This window comes from Thermobia domestica, chromosome 15 (genome assembly GCF_964235325.1).
Source record: "Thermobia domestica chromosome 15, izTheDome1.hap1.1, whole genome shotgun sequence".
Taxonomy (NCBI): Eukaryota; Metazoa; Arthropoda; class Insecta; order Zygentoma; family Lepismatidae; genus Thermobia; species Thermobia domestica.
In genome coordinates this window covers 90,627,195-90,646,749 of record NC_137468.1, presented here as the reverse complement: position 1 = coordinate 90,646,749, position 19,555 = coordinate 90,627,195, and the positions used below count along the sequence as shown (strand labels likewise).

At 34.7% G+C, this 19,555-nt stretch overlaps 1 protein-coding gene across 9 annotated transcripts in view; it reads right to left on the bottom strand.

The window, feature by feature from the left end:
- The window catches only part of LOC145671138 (PI-PLC X domain-containing protein 3-like), a 181,528-nt gene that overhangs the window by 74,773 nt on the left and 87,200 nt on the right, over window positions 1-19,555 (bottom strand). For 7 of the 9 annotated variants that reach the window (XM_081739943.1, XM_081739946.1, XM_081739950.1 and 4 more), the window contains exon 2: window positions 164-238. In XM_081739943.1, the coding sequence (XP_081596069.1) occupies window positions 164-230 (67 nt within the window). In that variant the 5' untranslated portion in view covers window positions 231-238. Of the gene's footprint in view, window positions 1-163; window positions 242-19,555 lie in introns of all 9 variants that reach the window. The other 2 variants (XM_081739947.1, XM_081739951.1) reach the window with 1 other exon arrangement.

The window sequence follows — 19,555 nt, the reverse complement described above, 5'->3', positions numbered from 1 at the left end:
CACGCCTCCTGTCAGCCCTTAAACATGGAAAACACATATACCTCCACCACTTCAAAAAACAATTAGGATGCTCACAATTCCAACAACTTTCACATACAGAACACTGGGACTGGATGCAAAGGTGCTAAATGTATAAAAGTATACACATAATAGAACCACTTACCTGGTCTCTCTTCTTGAACAGAAACTACGATCTTACATATTAAGACTAGTATCAGGTACAGCCACATGCTGCAACCTGAAAAGACAGCATATCAAACAAATTAGTTTATCGCCTCAAACCCAACACATTTTTCATCAAAATTAATAGTAGAACAATTTTAAAAAACTACAATTTAAGCTTATTCAAACATGAGTTAGACATAATGTCAGAGCAAAATCTTATTGTATTTACATAGCCAAAAAAGAAAAAGAAAATAAAGATAAATGTGGATCTGGGTTCAATAATTTATACGAGGGAGGATCAGAAACTAAGGTTACAAAACCGCTATTTCTAGAGTTTCGTCTGTTATAGAGGAATTAGGAGTGTTCGGCAATTTTAATACATGGAGTTGGCAACTGTGCAGAGTTTCAGCCACCCGCCACCTACGGCACTAGTTGTAGGTAAACACAAATGGTAACTCGTTTGGAAAACTGTTTTAGCGAAGAAGTCCGCTCAGTTATTAGATTTCTGTAGACGAAACATTTAACCGCGGCTGAAATTCATTGGTAGCTGGTAGAGGTTTACGAAGAATCTGTAATGCCTCGTCAACATGTCGCAGAATGGTGTTGAAAGTTTGTGGCTGGTAGAGAAAACGTCACCAAAGAGGACGGCAGTGGCCGAACCACCACGGCATCAGTAGTTTTGAACACAGTGGAGGAGCTGATTCAGGACAACATGAGGATCACATTACGGCATTTGATGGCAGAATTGAGAATGGCGTTCGGAAACGTTCGTCACATTGTGCACGATATTCTGCAGCACCGGAAAGTTTGTCCCGATGGATTTCACGCAATCTGTCCAACCTACACGAGGAGAAGCGCATGGGGACAAGTCTGCAACTTTTGGAACGGCTCTTCACGAAAGGGAGCAGTTTTCTTCACCACATTGTCACGGGTGACGAAACACGGGTCCACCATTACAACTCAAACAGTAAGCGGTCATCAAAGGAGAGGAAAGGCAGATCTTAGGTTGACAAAACCAGAGCACCACACAATATGACGTCACCAAATGTGATATTAAGTTGAGCAGTGTTTGCAACTGATTTGGTATCAACTTATTAATTTTATATTAGAGTAACAGACCGTTAAAGAAAATATGTTTAAAAATGATTATCTGTTAATGCAGGGGCGTCATTTAGGGGGGCAGGGAGGGGCATTTGCCCCCTGAGTTTGAGATTTATATAGATTTTATCAATAGAGTAGTAGTAAATGAGTGAAAAACGCAAAATTTTACTTATATTGAGGGGTTTTGCCCCCCCAAACAAAATCTGAAATGATGCTCCTGTGTTAATGAAGTAATATACTTAAAGAAATATTTGTATATTTGTATGAAAACATAGCATCTCCACACGCGAAATTTAATTATGTGTTCCGCGAAAGAATTGCTGCCACAAAAAAATTTGGAGATCTACAATATATAATTGACATAAAAATTAATGATAGGTCTACATCATATTAGTATGTGACAGGCGCGTATCCATGGGGTCTAGGGGGCGGGCCCCCTCTAAATTTTTATTGGTCCCCTAAAATTTTCACAGTACGCTTGCAAATGAACTATAACAGGGTGCAAAATTTCAAAGTCAGACGCACTCGCCAATCCAAAAATAATGGTCGCCAGTATCTCTCACGTACAAATTGAGATGCCCCCCCCAAGCGGCCTTTGGTTTGACAAAGAAAAACTTAACATTCCGTGTTTTCTCTCACTCAGTGACAATTATTTTCGTTCGAAACAGAAAATGCGCTGCCCTGTGAGTTCAGGCAGAAACCATTCCTACTGAGCACTGGTCGCCAGCTCTAAATTTCTAGTCGCCAATGGCGCCCGGAAAATTTGTACCCTGAACTATAATATGATGATTAACTGTAATACGTTTGGATCGGGACCTTCTCCCAAACTTCTACCGGGCTTCCCCTAGATTTTTGGGCTGGCTACCAGCCTAGTATCTGATAAGTGACAGGGCCGTAACTTGATGAGGGAGGGGGCAAAAGCTTCCCCAAGGAAGCTCCCCGCCGTTCGAGGGGACCCATTTTAAGACAATTTTTTTTACTCCGTATACGATACGAACATGAAATTATAAATGAAGCATCGAATATGTCCACTATATTACATGAACAAAACAACACATAAAAGGTAAATAAAACAAAAGTGAGTCGTGGGCCCATTTCAATAAAAATGTTTACTATTAGGGGCCCTAGAAATAATATTTATTCTTATGGCTTTGATATTTGTCAATATTGTCCCTTTAATTCATTTGTCATGTATGGAACAGGCCCAAAGGTGTAACTAACGACCCGGACCCATAAAGAGAAAGAGAAAGATGGAAAGAGGGAGCCCAAGAATTAGAGAAACAATTTTTCTCTAGGAGCACCAAATACGCGTATTAATGCTCCCAAGAAAAAAATCTAAGTTACGGCGCTGGATAAATGGATGCAGGTATAGAATACATAAACATAAAAACAGTAATTTGTGATTAAAATGAATGACTGCGTGTGAAAGAGGACTGTACAACTAATTTTTAAAAATTATATAACGTTTACTGTGTGTAGAAAACGATGATGCTGTCCTATTTTATGAGTTTGAATTTGCAAAATTTACGAAAGAAGTATGTAATATATTTCTCGGGTTCTGTAGGATTACGGAGGACCAAAACTACGTAAAAACACAATGTTTATAGGTGGAATGAGTTCATGTTGCGGAAAGATAATTGATATTGATATGTGAGTAATTTGTGAACTGAGTAGACTGGAAATGCCGGTGCGGAATGGAAAATTTTGCAATTACTATTTGCTATTAATTAGAATGGACGAATACAACGTGCATTACGGCGTTCTAACCCGACTTCGCTTGCTAGCGCTCGCTCGTCAATATTTATTTATTTATTGATCCATGTCATGGCCATTACCAGCATCTATGGCCTTAAGCACGTCACGTTAAAGGGATGACATCCTCGGCGAACACACAATCACGGTACGGGGGAGGGATATAAGGAACGGATAAGGAAAGAAGCGGCCTGAGGACTGTAAATTAGATACCATCCCGGCATTTACCTGGTGTGAATGAGGAAATCACAGGAAAAACCTCATTTAGGATAGCTAGCCTGAAAAAACTGTTACATCTTTTTGACCGACTTACCCTGCCGGAAATCGAGCTCAGGACCAAAGGCGAGAGCATTAGCGACTACTCATGCACAGCAATACTGTCTGAAACTCTTTAGTTAGTGGTATGTTTGGCTTTAGGTAGATTACCCTCAAAAATATTTAAGAAAACAGCAATGATTTTCAACAAAAAATCCTTTCTCCCCGTAATCCGACATATGCCTAGTTTTCAAAGCACATACTGAGAAAAAAAATTCTAGGTAGCGTACTTAAAACGGTAGGTTACATGCGTAATTCATGTAGTTTTTGGACTTAACGTACAGCAAACGTATAATTGAAAACGCATGTTTTATAATACTTTCCGTATAAGTGTTCCATCTATACGTACTTTCCGTATGAAACAATATAGGCGGTCAGGATCTCACATACAAATCGATGCAGAATGTCCATAGTAGAATAGAATATAGCTGCAGAATGCAACATTGGTGATATACGGAAAAGTGCTACATGTCAGACATCCTGCAATGGCATGATGTAACATCTAAGGGCAGTTCGTATGTAGCATATGCTCTATACTGATTTCTGTAGTAAGCAAGAGGATTTCGTATATTTGTACAGTAGAAATGACTAGATTTGTCAACGACAATAGATTTTATTGCCCCCTTAATTGCTTTTATGACTGTATACATTTGATGTCAATATGGCCGTGTCGGCCTTGGAGAGGCCGGTCCCGTCCTTGGGGGAGGTTTCTGGGGGAAGTGGTTTTATTACTTGTGCAATAGAGGTTGTTTGGAAAAGTGGAATGACCTTCTTTATTGTTGAAACATGCTCCTATACGATTCTTGAATCGAAATTATAATCAAATTAGAATTAAAACTATGATTTAGATAATTAGAGCATTGGTATACGTCATTGAACGCAATCCCTAGCTTTAAACATGATCCAACACGATTTTTGATTGAGGATACGGCTTTGAACGCTGTTCCTAGCTTTAAACATGATTTAATACGTTTCTTGAATCGAAATTATAATCAAATTAGAATTAAAACTACGATTTAGATAATTAGAGCAACGGTATACGTTATTGAACGCAATCCCTAGCTTCAAACGCGATCCAACACGGTTTTTGATTGAGGATACGGCTTTGAATGCTGTTCCTAGCTTTAAACATGATTTAATACGTTTCTTGAATCGAAATTATAATTAAATTAGAATTAAAACTATGATTTAGATAATTAGAACTTCAGTATATGGCTTAAAACGCGTTCCTTAGCTCCCACAAGGTTTTTTCCCCATTAATTTAATTATGATCTGACTTGTAAAGCTCGTAACTAATTGAACAGTCTTATTTGAACTAGAAAATTATGAATAATGAATATGATTACACCCTTTAAGCTCCAATGTTTAGCAACGATTTTTAATGGTGCTTTGTTTTACGGAGTAAAGTATTAAGATGGGCGGGAAAAAGGAAGGATAGGAAGAAATATTTATTTATTTTCATTTATTTTTTCTTGTTGCGAACTGCACTTCTTTCGTTTAGCTTGCTTGGCTCTTAAATGACAGACTTAACTCTGCTATTTTTCAGCGTTGCTCAGTACGAAATTCGCAGATACGCAAGGTTCTGTGTTCTCTCCAAGCGTCATTGTAATACTGAGGGTGAAGATTGAAGTTCAGTTTCTCACACCCTATGCAAACAACCTTGTGATATGATTGGCCAGGAAAAACCAGTTTGCTCCGCCTGCAATGTTTAACCATGGGGGCCAATCACTCCCTCTAGTTTGAACGGGAGAACCAACCCTTTCCCCGCCTCTCTTTCCATCATCAATGTCTTGTGTGAACAAGTTTCTACCCGCTCCCCACCCTTCCCCGCATCTCTTGACCGCATTCTGTGTGATCAGGTTTTTACCCTGCGACAAGTGACACACATTTTTTCCCCACCCTTCACTGCCACTCTTTGGCTGCATCCTGTGTGAACATGCTTATACCTTTTCTCCCCCCAACGGCGATAACTGACACATTTTTCCTCACAAAGGGTGTTTTTCAAACCAGTTCTGGTGGATGGTTTGCGGACAAAAACCTCTTCCCCGCCCATTCAGACAAACAAACAAGGTATTGCCAGGCTGTCCTTGTACTCAATGCCAATAACCTGATGAATAAATGGTTGTCCTTCATTTTGATTTTGCAAAACAACACACACACAAAAAAGAACCTGTAGAATGGTTTTGTGTATTCCCACATACAATAATTATGCTGTTCTTTTCGGCAAAATACAAGTTATTGAAACAGTTGTTGAAATGATAGCTATATAGCTTACTGAATAAAGCCGGAATTTTAAAATTTAGGAACATTGTTGCCTGAACCCAACTAACGAATTTTATTGCTTGGTAAACAACTATTTGCTGTGAAAAATACGACAATTTGGCGTCTTTAAGGTATGAATTGAGACATGCTGGCGATGTTTTCAAACTTTAGGCATTGTGTGAAAATTCCTTGGTATTACCTCTATAGAAAAGAAATATTTCCTTCGATTCGGCAAGAGACCGACAAAGGAATTCTTTTCTGCTTCTTTGCAGACTGAGGCAATGCTGTATTACAAGGCAAATTCATTTACTTTATTTTTTTTTCTCCCCCTATTCCATTCCCCTTATGTTAATGAATAAATAAAAAATATATTATATAAATGGAGTACACATTTCCTGTATTAACAATTTTGCTCGTGAAGTTTTTACCTTGCTTCTGCCTTGCTTCTTTAAAGTGTTTTTTCTGGATTTTTTTCTGTGTTTGTTCAAAGAAGAAGATATTATATTCAAGTAAGTTTTATATCATTATAATTGATTAGATATATTTGCATAAGTATCGAATGGTGGGACTCCCCTAGAAAATTAACACATATTGTTTTTTCTTATGAAAATAATTAACACAGTGTAGAAACGAACTGAGTTTGCCAATATGTTTTAACTTGTGGGGAGCATATCGAGCCAAAATCGGGGGAGCTGTGCATGAGGGATAGTCCCCCAAACAGGGGAATCGCGGCTGCCTTATAACGCATTCCGTGCTTACCGAAAATCGGGGGAGCTGTGCATGAGGGATAGTCCCCCAAACAGGGGAATCGCGGTTGACTTATAACCCCTTTCGTGTTTACCGAAAATCGGGAGGGGAGCTGTGCATGAGGGATAGTCCCCCAAACAGGGGAATCGCGGCTGCCTTATAACGCATTCCGTGCTTACCGAAAATCGGGAGGGGAGCCGTGCATGGGTGCATAACCCCCCAAACCTTAGGGATCCGCGTGTGACTTATAACGCCTTATGTGTTTATCGAAAACCGAGGGGAAGCATACATGGGTGCATAGCCCCCCAAACCTGAGGGAACCGCGTTTGACTTATATTGCTTTTCGTGTTTGCCAAACAGTGGGGATCCATACATGCGGGGCATAACACCCAACAGGGAAAAGCTAGCTTCCTGAACGGTCACCACGAAGGAACGAAATATTTGTTTTTTTTTTTTTTAAATTGTTTGAATACTATGTTTGAGTTTTGATTCCGTTTCGGTTGCGTTTTTTGGACAAGTTGACCACAGGAAAGAGTGAAGAATGGAACTAGCATTATTATTATAGTTAAGAATATGCGGGGACACAAAAAATATCTTGGCAGTGTTAATCTTTTTTAGAGAAAAATGCGTAGTGACATCCGTTAAGAACCGTCAATGAGATACTTTATAGTTTTAGAAATGCATGGTGACGTCCCTTAAGAACCGCCAATGACGGCTGGACTTATAGTTTTAGAAATGCGTGGTGATGTCCCTTAAGATCCGTCAATGAGATACTTTATAGTTTTAGAAATGCGTGGTGACATCCCTTAAGAACCGCCACTGATGGACTTTACGGCAAAAAATCAAGTGTGCAATTTCTTTGAATCTTTATAACTGAAATTGTGATTAAACTGAATTGCGTACTGTCCAATATTTTTGATGGTAGATTTTATATAAATACATTGTGTCTGAATGATTTGTCATGAATCTGTATTCATATTGGGAAGTCTTTTCGGAAAATAAGCAATTTACACATAAAGAACACTTTTAGAACACATACATATTCAATATTTACTACAGATAATGTTCAAAATATATTGTTTAGTGTAAAATAATTAAGTTCAACAGAAAAGATAGACATTTGTCTTGCTTGTATCCCTAATATTTAGAAAATCAGTCAGTATTAAGTTGTTTTTTTTTATATATAAAGAGTTCTTAGTTGTAGTGGATGCAATTTTCCAAGATACATGCGAATATTGCAATTTTACGTAAATGTGTAGACTTTTCTTTCCCACAGTTAGACTCCAAAGAAAAGAACTAGGTTCATTGATTCATTTTGGATCATAGCAGTGGACTTCTCCCTTTGAATTCGTGTTAGAATAGGTTGTTTATCACGAAACGTAGTGAATACTCAAATGGATCTTTTTTCCAAGACATGACAAATGAAAGAATGTAATTAAGTGAGAGAAATTTAAGCTAGATGTTCTTTTATTTCTGAATAAGTGTTGGGAATATGAACTTGCGTATTTTAAACATGTGTTGCAGTATTCAGAATCTTAATCATATGGTAGTCACATGGTTTTTGTACATACTAACTCTATATTAAGCAAGGTAATGAGTGAGAAAAATAAATATTGGTTTTGTAAAATGAAATGAAATACGAAATATCTTGTTAGGGATGCAGAAAGAGAATCCAATGCAGTGTGAACGCGCTCTTTTTGCGTGGAGGAAGAGGGACTATACCCGGAGTGAATTCCCCCTCACAACTTTTCAATTACTGAATGCAGTCTTTTGAGTAGAGAAAAGGGGGTATACCAGTCTTTAAGAGTAATGTAGTAAGAGTAATGCCACCCATTATTGAACGTTACTTGTTTTATACATGGATTTCGCAGTGAGGCACTAGGATTTCAATGTAAATGTATGCAGCAGTACTAGTAGAGGGGGTCATCCCCCTGAAAGACTGGGGTTCATATCCCAGAAATGATGTGGTACCGCACCACTTAAGTAAATATTTGCTCTGTCACTTAAAGACATGGGTTTATATTCCTTATTTAACCCAATAGTTTTACTTATACGCGTTTGATCTTCAATACTTTGATAGAATATTAAGACCAACAGAATATACAAGCATGTGCTATGGTTTATTACACATTGAAAACATATATACTATACTCACCTGAGAAAATATACGGAACTTTGTCGCACACGCGTCAGCACTGCGGGACTTTCAACGCACAACTAATCTTTAATTATGACTTTTGCCGATAGGTGTCACTAGTAGTTCTATTAAAATAGTATTAAATTACTATTGCTAATGTACTGGTTCTGATTTTTTTCTTGGAAACATATTGGTAGTATTAGTATAAAAAGTATAAGGAATCCGCAGAAATAGTGTTTGTTCAGTTGGTATGACCTAGGATTGAACTACAGACCCCCTAAACATATAAAGTGAACACCTTACCACTTTTAAATAAATAAATAATTTTGTATGAATTCCGTTTTATAACATGTTGTTGGAGTGGAGTTATATAAGTTTTTATCGGGATTAAGATATAGGATTTACAAGTGCAAGAGTTTTTGCGGGTGAATTAGATTTATCTTTTATACGATGATGAAAGATTGATTTGATTTTATATTTCCGATCTTTAAACATTTTATCCTGTGAGATCAGACAATTTTCAGCAAGCATACTATTCGTGAAAAGAGGGAAATTAGGTATCATGCAAGACATTTGTTGGTGTAAATGAGAAAATCATTATTATTATTTTTGACTAAATGCCACGTCGGTAATTGGACCAGAACCGTTTGCTTTGAATGCGTTTTCGGGTACGTCTGCGTCGCGACACCTTTATACCGGGAATCGGGCCCGGGGCCGCTCACATTGAACGCAAAAGCGAAAGCAAGTACGCTACGCGGAACCATCCGCATTAAAGCCAAAACGCGTTAGCGACTACGTTGTGAGGGAACACTAGTTCCCCTACCGGGAATTGAACCCGGTGGTGCTTGCACTGAATGCAAGAGCGTTAGCAATTATATTGTGAGGGGAACAATAGTTCCCCTACCGGGAATTGAACCCGGTGGTGCTCGCACTGAATGCAAGAACGTTACCGATTATATTGTGAGGGAACACTAGATTTGATTTTAAGTTATTGGTACGTTCAGCTTTGGGTTTTACACAGCACAGATAGTTTGCTTGTACAGATTTATTGAGAATTCGAAAATGTATAAAGTACTTTGCCAAAATTCTACATAGCTTTTGCAAACTAAAGATAGTTTTTATAGGCTAAAAGAAACTGATTTTCGTACGTGGATAGAATAACAGAATTTTTATTTCTATTAAGTATAATTTGCACTATTTTGATGAAATTATGTTGTACTAATAATTTTTATTTTTATTATTTTGCAGAAAAGATGAAATCCCAACACCAAGCTTTTACATCATCACCGAATTTGGGGGAATGCCGAAGAAAATTAAGAACATTTCTTCTAAAAAGAATTAAACCAGTCCCATGCAGCGCACCCATGACGTGCATTGAATATTGTACACAAAAAATACGTGAGAGAGGGGAGAGAAAAGCGTATTATTTATCTACAGCGTGTTATTTAAATAGTAATCAACAAAGATGGCACACATGTTCGAACTGTATTAATGAAACATTATTGGAACATTATGTTTCAGAAAAAGAAAAAGAGTCAAGTGTAAAGGAGATTTTGGGGATTAAGTGGGATTTGGAGGGGAAAGTGTGGGGGCAAAAACAAGAAGAAGTGATGGAAGAGGAAGTGGATGAACTGGAGGAAGAGGGGGGTGAAGTAATTGTTGGGGTGTAAATATTTGTATATATGTGTATATATATTTGTAAATAAATTGTGTGTTGTTGTTGGATGGGTGCTGGGAAATTTGTGTTTTCTTTCCTCTGAATTTTTAAATCCTTTCTAACTTTTTAACAGTACTGAGGTATTTTGATAATAGTCTCAATAACTAATGTGCAAACATATAAGGTTTCTTCTTCCTTTATATATACTTGAAATTAATGCAGGTTCTATTTTTGATGAATGGCTGAATTTTGAGTTTATTTTTTCAGCAAGAAGTCTCTATTTTTTTCTAAATTCTTAGAACATTCCTTGTAAGAATTAATCTGTTGTCACATGACCTATCTTCGGGAATCGAATCCTTGACGAGTGATATTAGAAAATGTTTTCGTACAAATAAAAAAATATGAAATGTCCAACACTGATGTACTATTCAGTTAGCCAAGACGATCATACTAACCACTTGACCATGAAACAATTTTAGTTGGTACAGTAGAAAACAAACTGTACACGGAACTATACTGTACAAACCTTGAAGATTTCAAAACAATTGAAAAGATAGAAAGAAAATTGCTTATTTGATTTTTCACCAGTAATATTTCTCTTTGTCTTGTGGTAAACTAATCAAAGTTTAAACTTGGATAGGCTAAAGGAGACAGTAATTATGAGAAATGAATGATTTAATGTTGTTTCGTCTTGAAAAACTCCAAGAGAGTTCACTACAAGTCTAACTGTTGGTACTACCACTGACCCACTGATGTCTTATATTGAAATTTGAAATCAGATTCTTTACTAATTAAATAAATAATTAGTGGTCTCTCTTCGCTATGTATTGAAATGATTTCCCCTTGACTGTGTATTAAAATGAAATGTGATACCTCACAATTATTTTGTTTAGGATAAAGCAATTGGTAAAATGAAGAAACTCTGAGGGGAACGCTTGGAAAAGTTACAGACACAATATGTTCACCCATAATTTTAGTTGGTCAACCCGGAATCTCAACCATCTAAGGTGAAGTTTGGTTCCACAATTAGTTTGAAAATATGTATTCGTGAAGATAGAACAGTAAGCAAGTGTATGTCAAGTCTCATTTTAACATTTAATTGGTGTAAACCTCCCTTGGTTTTGAATTTGTGAGCGTAATGTGAAAACAATCTTATTTTATTTGACATCACATTTGCGTGGCACGATTAAGGAAAACTTTACGTAAGATAGTCATGATACGTATGAATTTGTTTGGAGTTTGCCATCATCAAAGCTATTTTCTTTGTAGTCCTTAGACAGTAAACTGATAGACTTTGAAGTTCTTTTAAACATTCTACTTGGGAATCGAATCCTCTTATTACTTATTCTTTTGAGTATTTCTTGTATTGGATTATCGGCTTTGCGGTATGTATTTTGACTTACCAATTACATTTTTAACGAATCGCTTGTTCAAGCTCTGCTTTTGTGTTATTTCGTTTTTATTAAAACTCAGCTTTTGAATTCTTTCGTGTTATTTATAATAACACTAAAGTCTATGACCATATTAAGAGCTACTTGTGAAATAAATGGAAAATGATATTAGAAAAAATATAAGTACGAATAAAGTTTAGATGTCAAAGACATGTACGCTATCCGCTTAACCATACAAACTTTTGTTTCATCTCGTCTCATTTCATAGGCAAGCTAGAACAAAGAGAAAAACTATTCTTATTACTTTTACTGTGAAATCGATACATTGATCATTTAGTGTAATCTCCTTTCCTTATGCTCTGTAAGCTAAGAGAAATGAATAATGCTGACAATCAAAACAAAACAAAATGTACATTTAGAGGAAGAGAGAGAGAGAGAGAGGTCCAGAGATGGAGGGAGAGAGATGTACAGAGAGGGAAGGAGGGAGAGAGAGGAAGAGAAGGATAGAGAGAGAGAAGTTCAGAGATGGAGAGAAAGGTACAGATAGGAAGATAGGGAGAGAGATGAAGAGAAAGATAGAGAGAGGTACAGAGATGGAGATAGGGAGAGAAATAGGATGTACACTACAAGAACTTTGTATTCAATAATCTTCATGGTTTTGCGAAATATGTTCCTATCTTTCTTCCCAACATTACGATCTTCAGAGTCAACTGAATTCCTCATAAGCAATACGAAGCTAGAACTAACCTAATGATGGATTTGTCAACAATTTCATAGTTCTCACTGTAATTTTTCGTATTATTTTAGAGAACATATGCGTAGCAGACTCCTTGTTAAAAATGTTTGAACACTAAATAATGATAAGTAAGCACTTCAAAATTAGACCTGATATATAGCTGAAGCTATTAAATACCAACAAGTTGAATGGGCTCAAGTCAGAAAGTATACTTGAACTGAAATCTTTATTTCTAGTGGGTATGAAGAACACCTCTTAAGACATGTGGGTGAATAAATGAAGGAAAACATGGGTGTTGGGAATCGAATCACAAACTACCACATCAGAGATGTGTACCCTATTACATATAAAGCTATTTGATTGTATAACAGATAAATAGGCGATATACTACACTTTATCCGTAAAATAAATTCCAAATTCATGAAAACGTAAGAAGGAAAGGGGGCAGAGGGTGAAGTTGGAAACTTTTATAATTTGCGCAGTTTACTATAAATATTATTAGGAATTAGATTTTTTTCTTTCTTTGTTTGAGCTTATCAGTATTTAAGGACATGTTAGCTATGAAGGTCTCAGTATCTATTTATCTATAAAAAGTGTACTGCACTGTAATCAATATCAGCATTCGGAGATTTATCAACTGAATATGAGAATTTGTATAAGTTTGTAGCAAAATAGCAGATTTGGACAGCGAGTACAACTGCAACATATATTCCCAACCTAGACTAACCAATGCTGACAAATATTCTCGTTCTCCTTAAACAATGAAATAAATGAAATCTTTGAGTATTACGTACCACATTTATGTCGGTTAGGGTAAAGGAAATGAATAAAACTATGAGGGAAAACGGGGAAAATTCCCAAGAAAAGATACGAACACAATATTGTCCGGCACAAAGTTCACTTCTCAGATCCTTAAACAATTTATTACTCCCATTTGGTCTTTCCTATGACCAGTATTATTTTAGGTAATCTTTTGTTGTACTTATCTGTCCACATACTTTTCTGCATTAGTAGAGCAACTACCCACATCCGGTTGACAACTCTGATGAATTTTACGCTGGAACCAAGTCAAAAGCAATACCGAATGCAAATAGAAATGGGGAGTAAACCGCTAAGGCTTCAATGGGTAATAGGATAGGACGACTGTGGACAAAGTAGGAAACTCAGCATAAGAGAGAGAGACTGGTCAAAAGTAAGAAAATGATAATTAGATACAGCTTAAGATAATTAGATACAGCTTAAGATAATCAATATTGGAAAATAACAAGAGCAAAGGACTACTTAAGAATCGGAAAATCTAGTAAACATTGTTAAAATCTTCCCTTTAACTTTTAAAGGGATTATTTATGGATCAAATCAAACTGTCACATTGCGTTGGAATCCAATAGTCTAATTAAAACAAACACATGCAAAGGATCTATTGGTGTCCAGGTATCGTGATTTCTAATTATTAATCTAAATGTCAGTATATAGAAATTCAAGCAAGCGCGGGTAAACGGGATGGGTGACTTTGTCAGTTATAAGAAAACTGTTGCAAAGATGTGATATTCAAGCAAGCGCGGGTAAATGGCATGGGTGACTTTATCTGTTTTAAAAACTGTTGCAAAGATGAAATATTCAAGTTAATTTGAATATAAGAATCACTTCATAATCATAAAAGAATAGCAACTAAAACTAATGGGGGTGGAAACTATGAGTTTCAGGTCTACTTTAAACTTGTTCAAACCTGTTTTCATTGGTTAATCCAGATAATACAATACATCCTACGGCGAAACGTATAAATACCAGGGTTAACAAAGGTACATATAATAATCTTGTACCGTTGTAGTCGATGAAAAAGATTTCTTCTTCGTATAGTGGACAGTGAAAATATTTGTGCCTAGTGTTTTAGAAATACATAAAAACAATATTTTCAAACTGTTGAAAATTTAAACTGAAAATGTCTAATGCTGAAAACGTATGGTTTTGTTTCTGCGATAACATTCGCATAACCACGCAGTGCTTAATAAATGCGTTTCAAGTGTGGGAATCTAAAAGAAGAGGTATGCTTCTTTGCAGTGGATGTGCACGCGGATTAAAAGACGCAATAAACCATGACTGTATTCTGTTAGATAAAAATATATTGAAAACAAAAGTACTAAGCATTGTTATGGATATTGATACACAGGATGAAATTTGGCATGAGTTTCAAAAGATGCACGGCAATACTTTTAATAAATTAGAACAGTTTTTTCATATATATGATGATGCGATTCATAATGATACATTTCTTAATCAACTGATAGAAATATTCTTGCAGAAAGATTTTAAGAAATTCTTAATTTGGAATAAAAACCATAGTGATAGTGATAGTGTTTGTGATTGAAAAATATGAAGAAATAATAGACGTATGGATAAAATGTTACTCCTCTGTAGGCATATTACACATACAAAGTGTAAAAAGGATTTGGTATGACTTGATTTCTTCTGTGAGCGTAAAACTGATAACAAATAAATCTAACTGCTGTAATTCTCTAAGAAACTTGACAATAGTTACTGCATAGTTCGGTATAGTGCGATAATTTTAAAGATATGTTTTGATAATGATGAAAAGAATATGGTAAATGCTGCAAAGAACTGATTAACACCAATACAAAATGAAAACTATGTACAACCCAATTTAAAATAATGAAAGATACGCTTCTGCTAGAATTATTTGGGAAATAAGTGTTTATAAGTCTTGATGAGTTGTTAGCATGTGTTAAAAGTTTCATAATGTAAGAATGAATAGATAATTTTTACTAAATAAGTGATAGTAAGATATTCACTATAATACATGTAAGATCCTACAAACAATAACCACAAAAACATTGGGTTACAAACGTTTATGTATGTTAGTTATCAATTGGTTCTCATACAAGGTGTAAATTTTGTTTGCCATCTTTAATTCACGGATATATTATACTCTTAACTCATTTGTTCTTCTCATAAATAATAATTATCTGGTGTTCAGAGGCTAGTTTGTTTTCGAACTTCTTCGCATCTGCATTAGTACAACCATGTTAATGGTCAATACTAACATTGGGATCAATGCACAAATCCTTAGTCTGTTTTAATACTAGCTCAGGATAATTCTTTAGTTTGTACATGCAGTTACGACGTTGATCAGTCTTACCCATTCCGAGGATGACAATATACATTGTTTCTTCATTGGGATGGAACACTTTTCCAAAGCGTTACATAATCTTCATATTTGGCTGAACCATGGGTTCGACCCTTTCCCTTGCGTGGATCTCCCTTCTTTCCAAATGTTCATTAGTATTTAAAACATTTTCAACTATATGGAACGATATATCGGGATTCAATTCCTTTTTAGGATGTCATGTCATGTACATCGTTTGTTTAATTTTGACGCGAACTTTCAATAGTAATACCGATAAAAATATCATCATTGACGTCATTTAGTGTATGTTCTTGTACAAATTCGAATAATGAACGAACATATGTTTGCGGTTCTTCGATACCACTAGTGTGCATACATTCAATGGTAACTTCCTTTCCACGCAGACCAAAATAAGGATATTGCATAGTTTTACTATTAACAATGCGAAAGTATTCCCGACTGCCTGTACCATACAATGTAGAACATATACTATGTTCTGGTGCAAAACTCGTGCTAACCTCCCGAAAAAACACCCATTAACTCGTCGGAATCATCGGTAGTTAAGACCGTAGTCTTCCCTACAGACACAAATTCACTAATTTTTTCACACGTAGCTTTCAGCATATTGTCTTGACGAAAGAAGCCTACACAGTACAGATCAATAATATCTTTTGCGGACTTGCAACTTTTCAACATAATAGTCGGTACACAGCCAAAATGCAGGAATGCTGCCTGCAGTAAGTTTACATATGTTTACCCTCAGACCCGTAGCATAGCGTTGCGTTAACACCAAGTAAAACAAAATCTTTTGTTTTGCAATAAGTGTGATCGTTATGTCCATTTTCCGTGCAATGAAGTGTAGATTGTTTCAAGCATGGGTTCATCCTAATGTTATCTTCCATTAATTCTATTCCTTCATATACATGATACTCTTTCATGTATTTTTCTTTGTCTCCTTTGATTTGACATAAGGTAAAATCTTAAAGCTTCCTGATATATTTAAATGACTAAGCTCAGAACCAACAGTTCATAATTCCCATACTTCAATAATTTGCAGAATTTTATATCCAGTCTTTAACGCTTTATGAAGTTCTGGGGTACAATATGTATCTGTTAAGACATGTTGAGTGTCACAATGTGTGCATTCAATGATACCTTCTTCCTTACATGTGCAACATAAGCCAAACATAAGTCAACCGTTACACGTATATGTCCACTGTTACATGCATATTTCTTTACTTTGTGTATATGTTCTGTATCATGAAACATTACAAGTGGATATAGTACTGTAACATTCAAATACTGAATTGTCATCCATTAAATCTGTATGAATAAAATCATACTTTCTCACACTATATTTTCATAAGATCATGTATATAATTAATGTTATTCTTAAGTTAATATTCAATCAAAATAAAAGTGGAGTTAGTCTGACGTATCAAATTAAATATTTTTTGATATTTAAAATACACAGAATCTAATTCAATACGTAAACAAATATTGTAATGGGGAAAAACTTTTAAAATATTCATACTTATTTTCTGCGCATTTGTTTCGCGCATCCCCTACCTTTGCACTATAAATCCTGCGCATGCGTGTACTTGTACTAACACAAATAAAGTGGATGATACGTTGTTAAGATGTATAGTCAAAAGGTAGATGTTTCAGCAGTTGCAAAGCGAGAAATAAATAAAGACCTGCATAATGTTAAACAATTAAGAACATATTCTTCTTTTCATAATAAGAAAAGGAAAGGTGAAATTGAAACCAATCTTTCCTTATCGCAAAGTAAACATGTAAAGTACATTTCACCACGTGAAAAACGTTTTGAACTTGAAAAACAAAAGAAAATTATTGTTGTACATCCAAATGATCCTGACATTCCTGAAGAAGACGCTGAAAAATATAGGATTATTTATCCAACACAAGAAATTAGCATAGACGATAGTGTGTATAGACGAAATTTCAGATACCCAAATGAAATACCGTTTGAAGAGGAAGTAGTAGTGCTAGATCAAGATACAATTTCTAATGACATTCTGATATTCAATGATGTGAAGTGTGGTTGTACTCCTAATGAAGTAAATGAAGTTTGTGTAAAACAGTTACTAGAAAAATATAAACTTTCTGAACCATTACTTTGTGAAAGTTGTGCAATTCATAGTGAGAAAGAAACTGAGCATAAATGTGTAAGTGAAAGTGATGAAGAATTAAATACTACTGTGTGGAATTTCCTAATTAAGAAATCAACACGCGATGAAATATTAAAACAATATCTAAAAATTCATGTGAAATATATAGACGTAAACATTATTCCGCATCTTATAAACAAATTTAACTATACATATCAGGAGATTACATTCAATGATTATCACATTTCTGATTTAAGAGAAACATATCTTGAACACGATAAAAATGTGTATCAACAATCCATACTGTGAATACCAATGTCGTTTCCTAAATACATACAATTATTGTGAATATCGGTGTTCTTCTTTTTCTATAGATGAACAGTGTTTGTTATTATGTATTGACCGTTGGAAACCACAGCGAGAACTTTTGTGTTACGGGTGTTTTCAAAATCGCGCAAATTTAAATGAACATGAGTGTATTACTTTAGACTATGATATGTTATGCTATAATGCATGGCGTAGAATGGTAAGCACACAAAGTTTTGATGACTTATATAAAGATTTTGCAACAGTACATTGTGATACTGAAATTGATGATTGGACATTTACATATACATTATATAACATTTTGTTAAACAAAGATAACATTCAGTTAATTACAGAGTTATTCTTACAAAAAGATTTACATTATAATATGCACAAAAAGTAATAATGGAAAATAAAAACTTTTCTGCTAATCAATTACAAAATAATAATAATAACAATGTGTATAAATTAACAAAAAGAAGTGATAAAAGACTTTCAGCAAAAAATTGGCCAATATGTAATTGTACATATACTAATATAAATATAGATTGTATTAAACAATATATCAAGGAATGTTAAAATCACAAATGTATCTGTATGTAAACTATGTATATCTATATCTTATTGTAATTTGTAAATAAAATTTTATCAGTGTATATTACTTGTTTTCATTTATATTATTTCCTTAGATGTATGATTTTAAAACTTTCTTTTGTGTAAATGCGTTTTACATTATCGTACTTAAAATTATTTCATGCAACTAAAAACTTTAACATGTGCATATGAAACTTTAACATATGCATATAACAAAAAATCCGTATGTTATGATCCACGTGCCTAAAATTTGTTTGTACACTTTTATATTGCATGCATGTGAAAAACTTCACATTTTCATTTTGACAAGTTGTATTTTCATTTTGACAAGTTGCATTTTTATTTTGACAAGTTGCATTTTAGTTTTGACAACTTACATTTTTATTTTGACAAGTTGCATTTTAGTTTTGACAACTTGCATTTTCATTTTGACAAGTTGCATTTTTAATTTTGAAATTACATTTTCATTTTTCACAAGTTGCATTTTTATTTTGACAAGTTGCATTTTAGTTTTTGACAACTTGCATTTTCATTTTGACAAGTTGCATTTTTATTTTGACAACTTGCATTTTCATTTTGACAAGTTGCATTTTTATTTTGACAAGTTGCATTTTATTTTGACAACTTGCATTTTCATTTTGACAACTTGCATTTTCATTTTGACAAGTTGCATTTTTATTTTGACAACTTGCATGTTTAATTTGACAACTCGCATTTTCATTTTCACAACCTGCATTTTCATTTTGACAAGTTGCATTTTAGTTTTGACAACTTGCATTTTTATTTTGACAACTTGCATTTTCATTTTGACAAGTTGCATTTTTATTTTGACAACTTGCATGTTTAATTTGACAACTCGCATTTTCATTTTCACAACCTGCATTTTCATTTTGACAAGTTGCATTTTAGTTTTGACAACTTGCATTTTTATTTTGACAACTTGCATTTTTTTAATTTTGAAAATTACATTTTCATTTTGACAAGTTGCATTTTTATTTTGACAACTTGCATTTTCATTTTTGCAAGTTACATTTTCATTTTCGTAAGTTGTATTTTTTAGTTTTAATTTTGTTCAATCACTTCATATTTTTACGGATCGTATGTTAAACATACTCTGA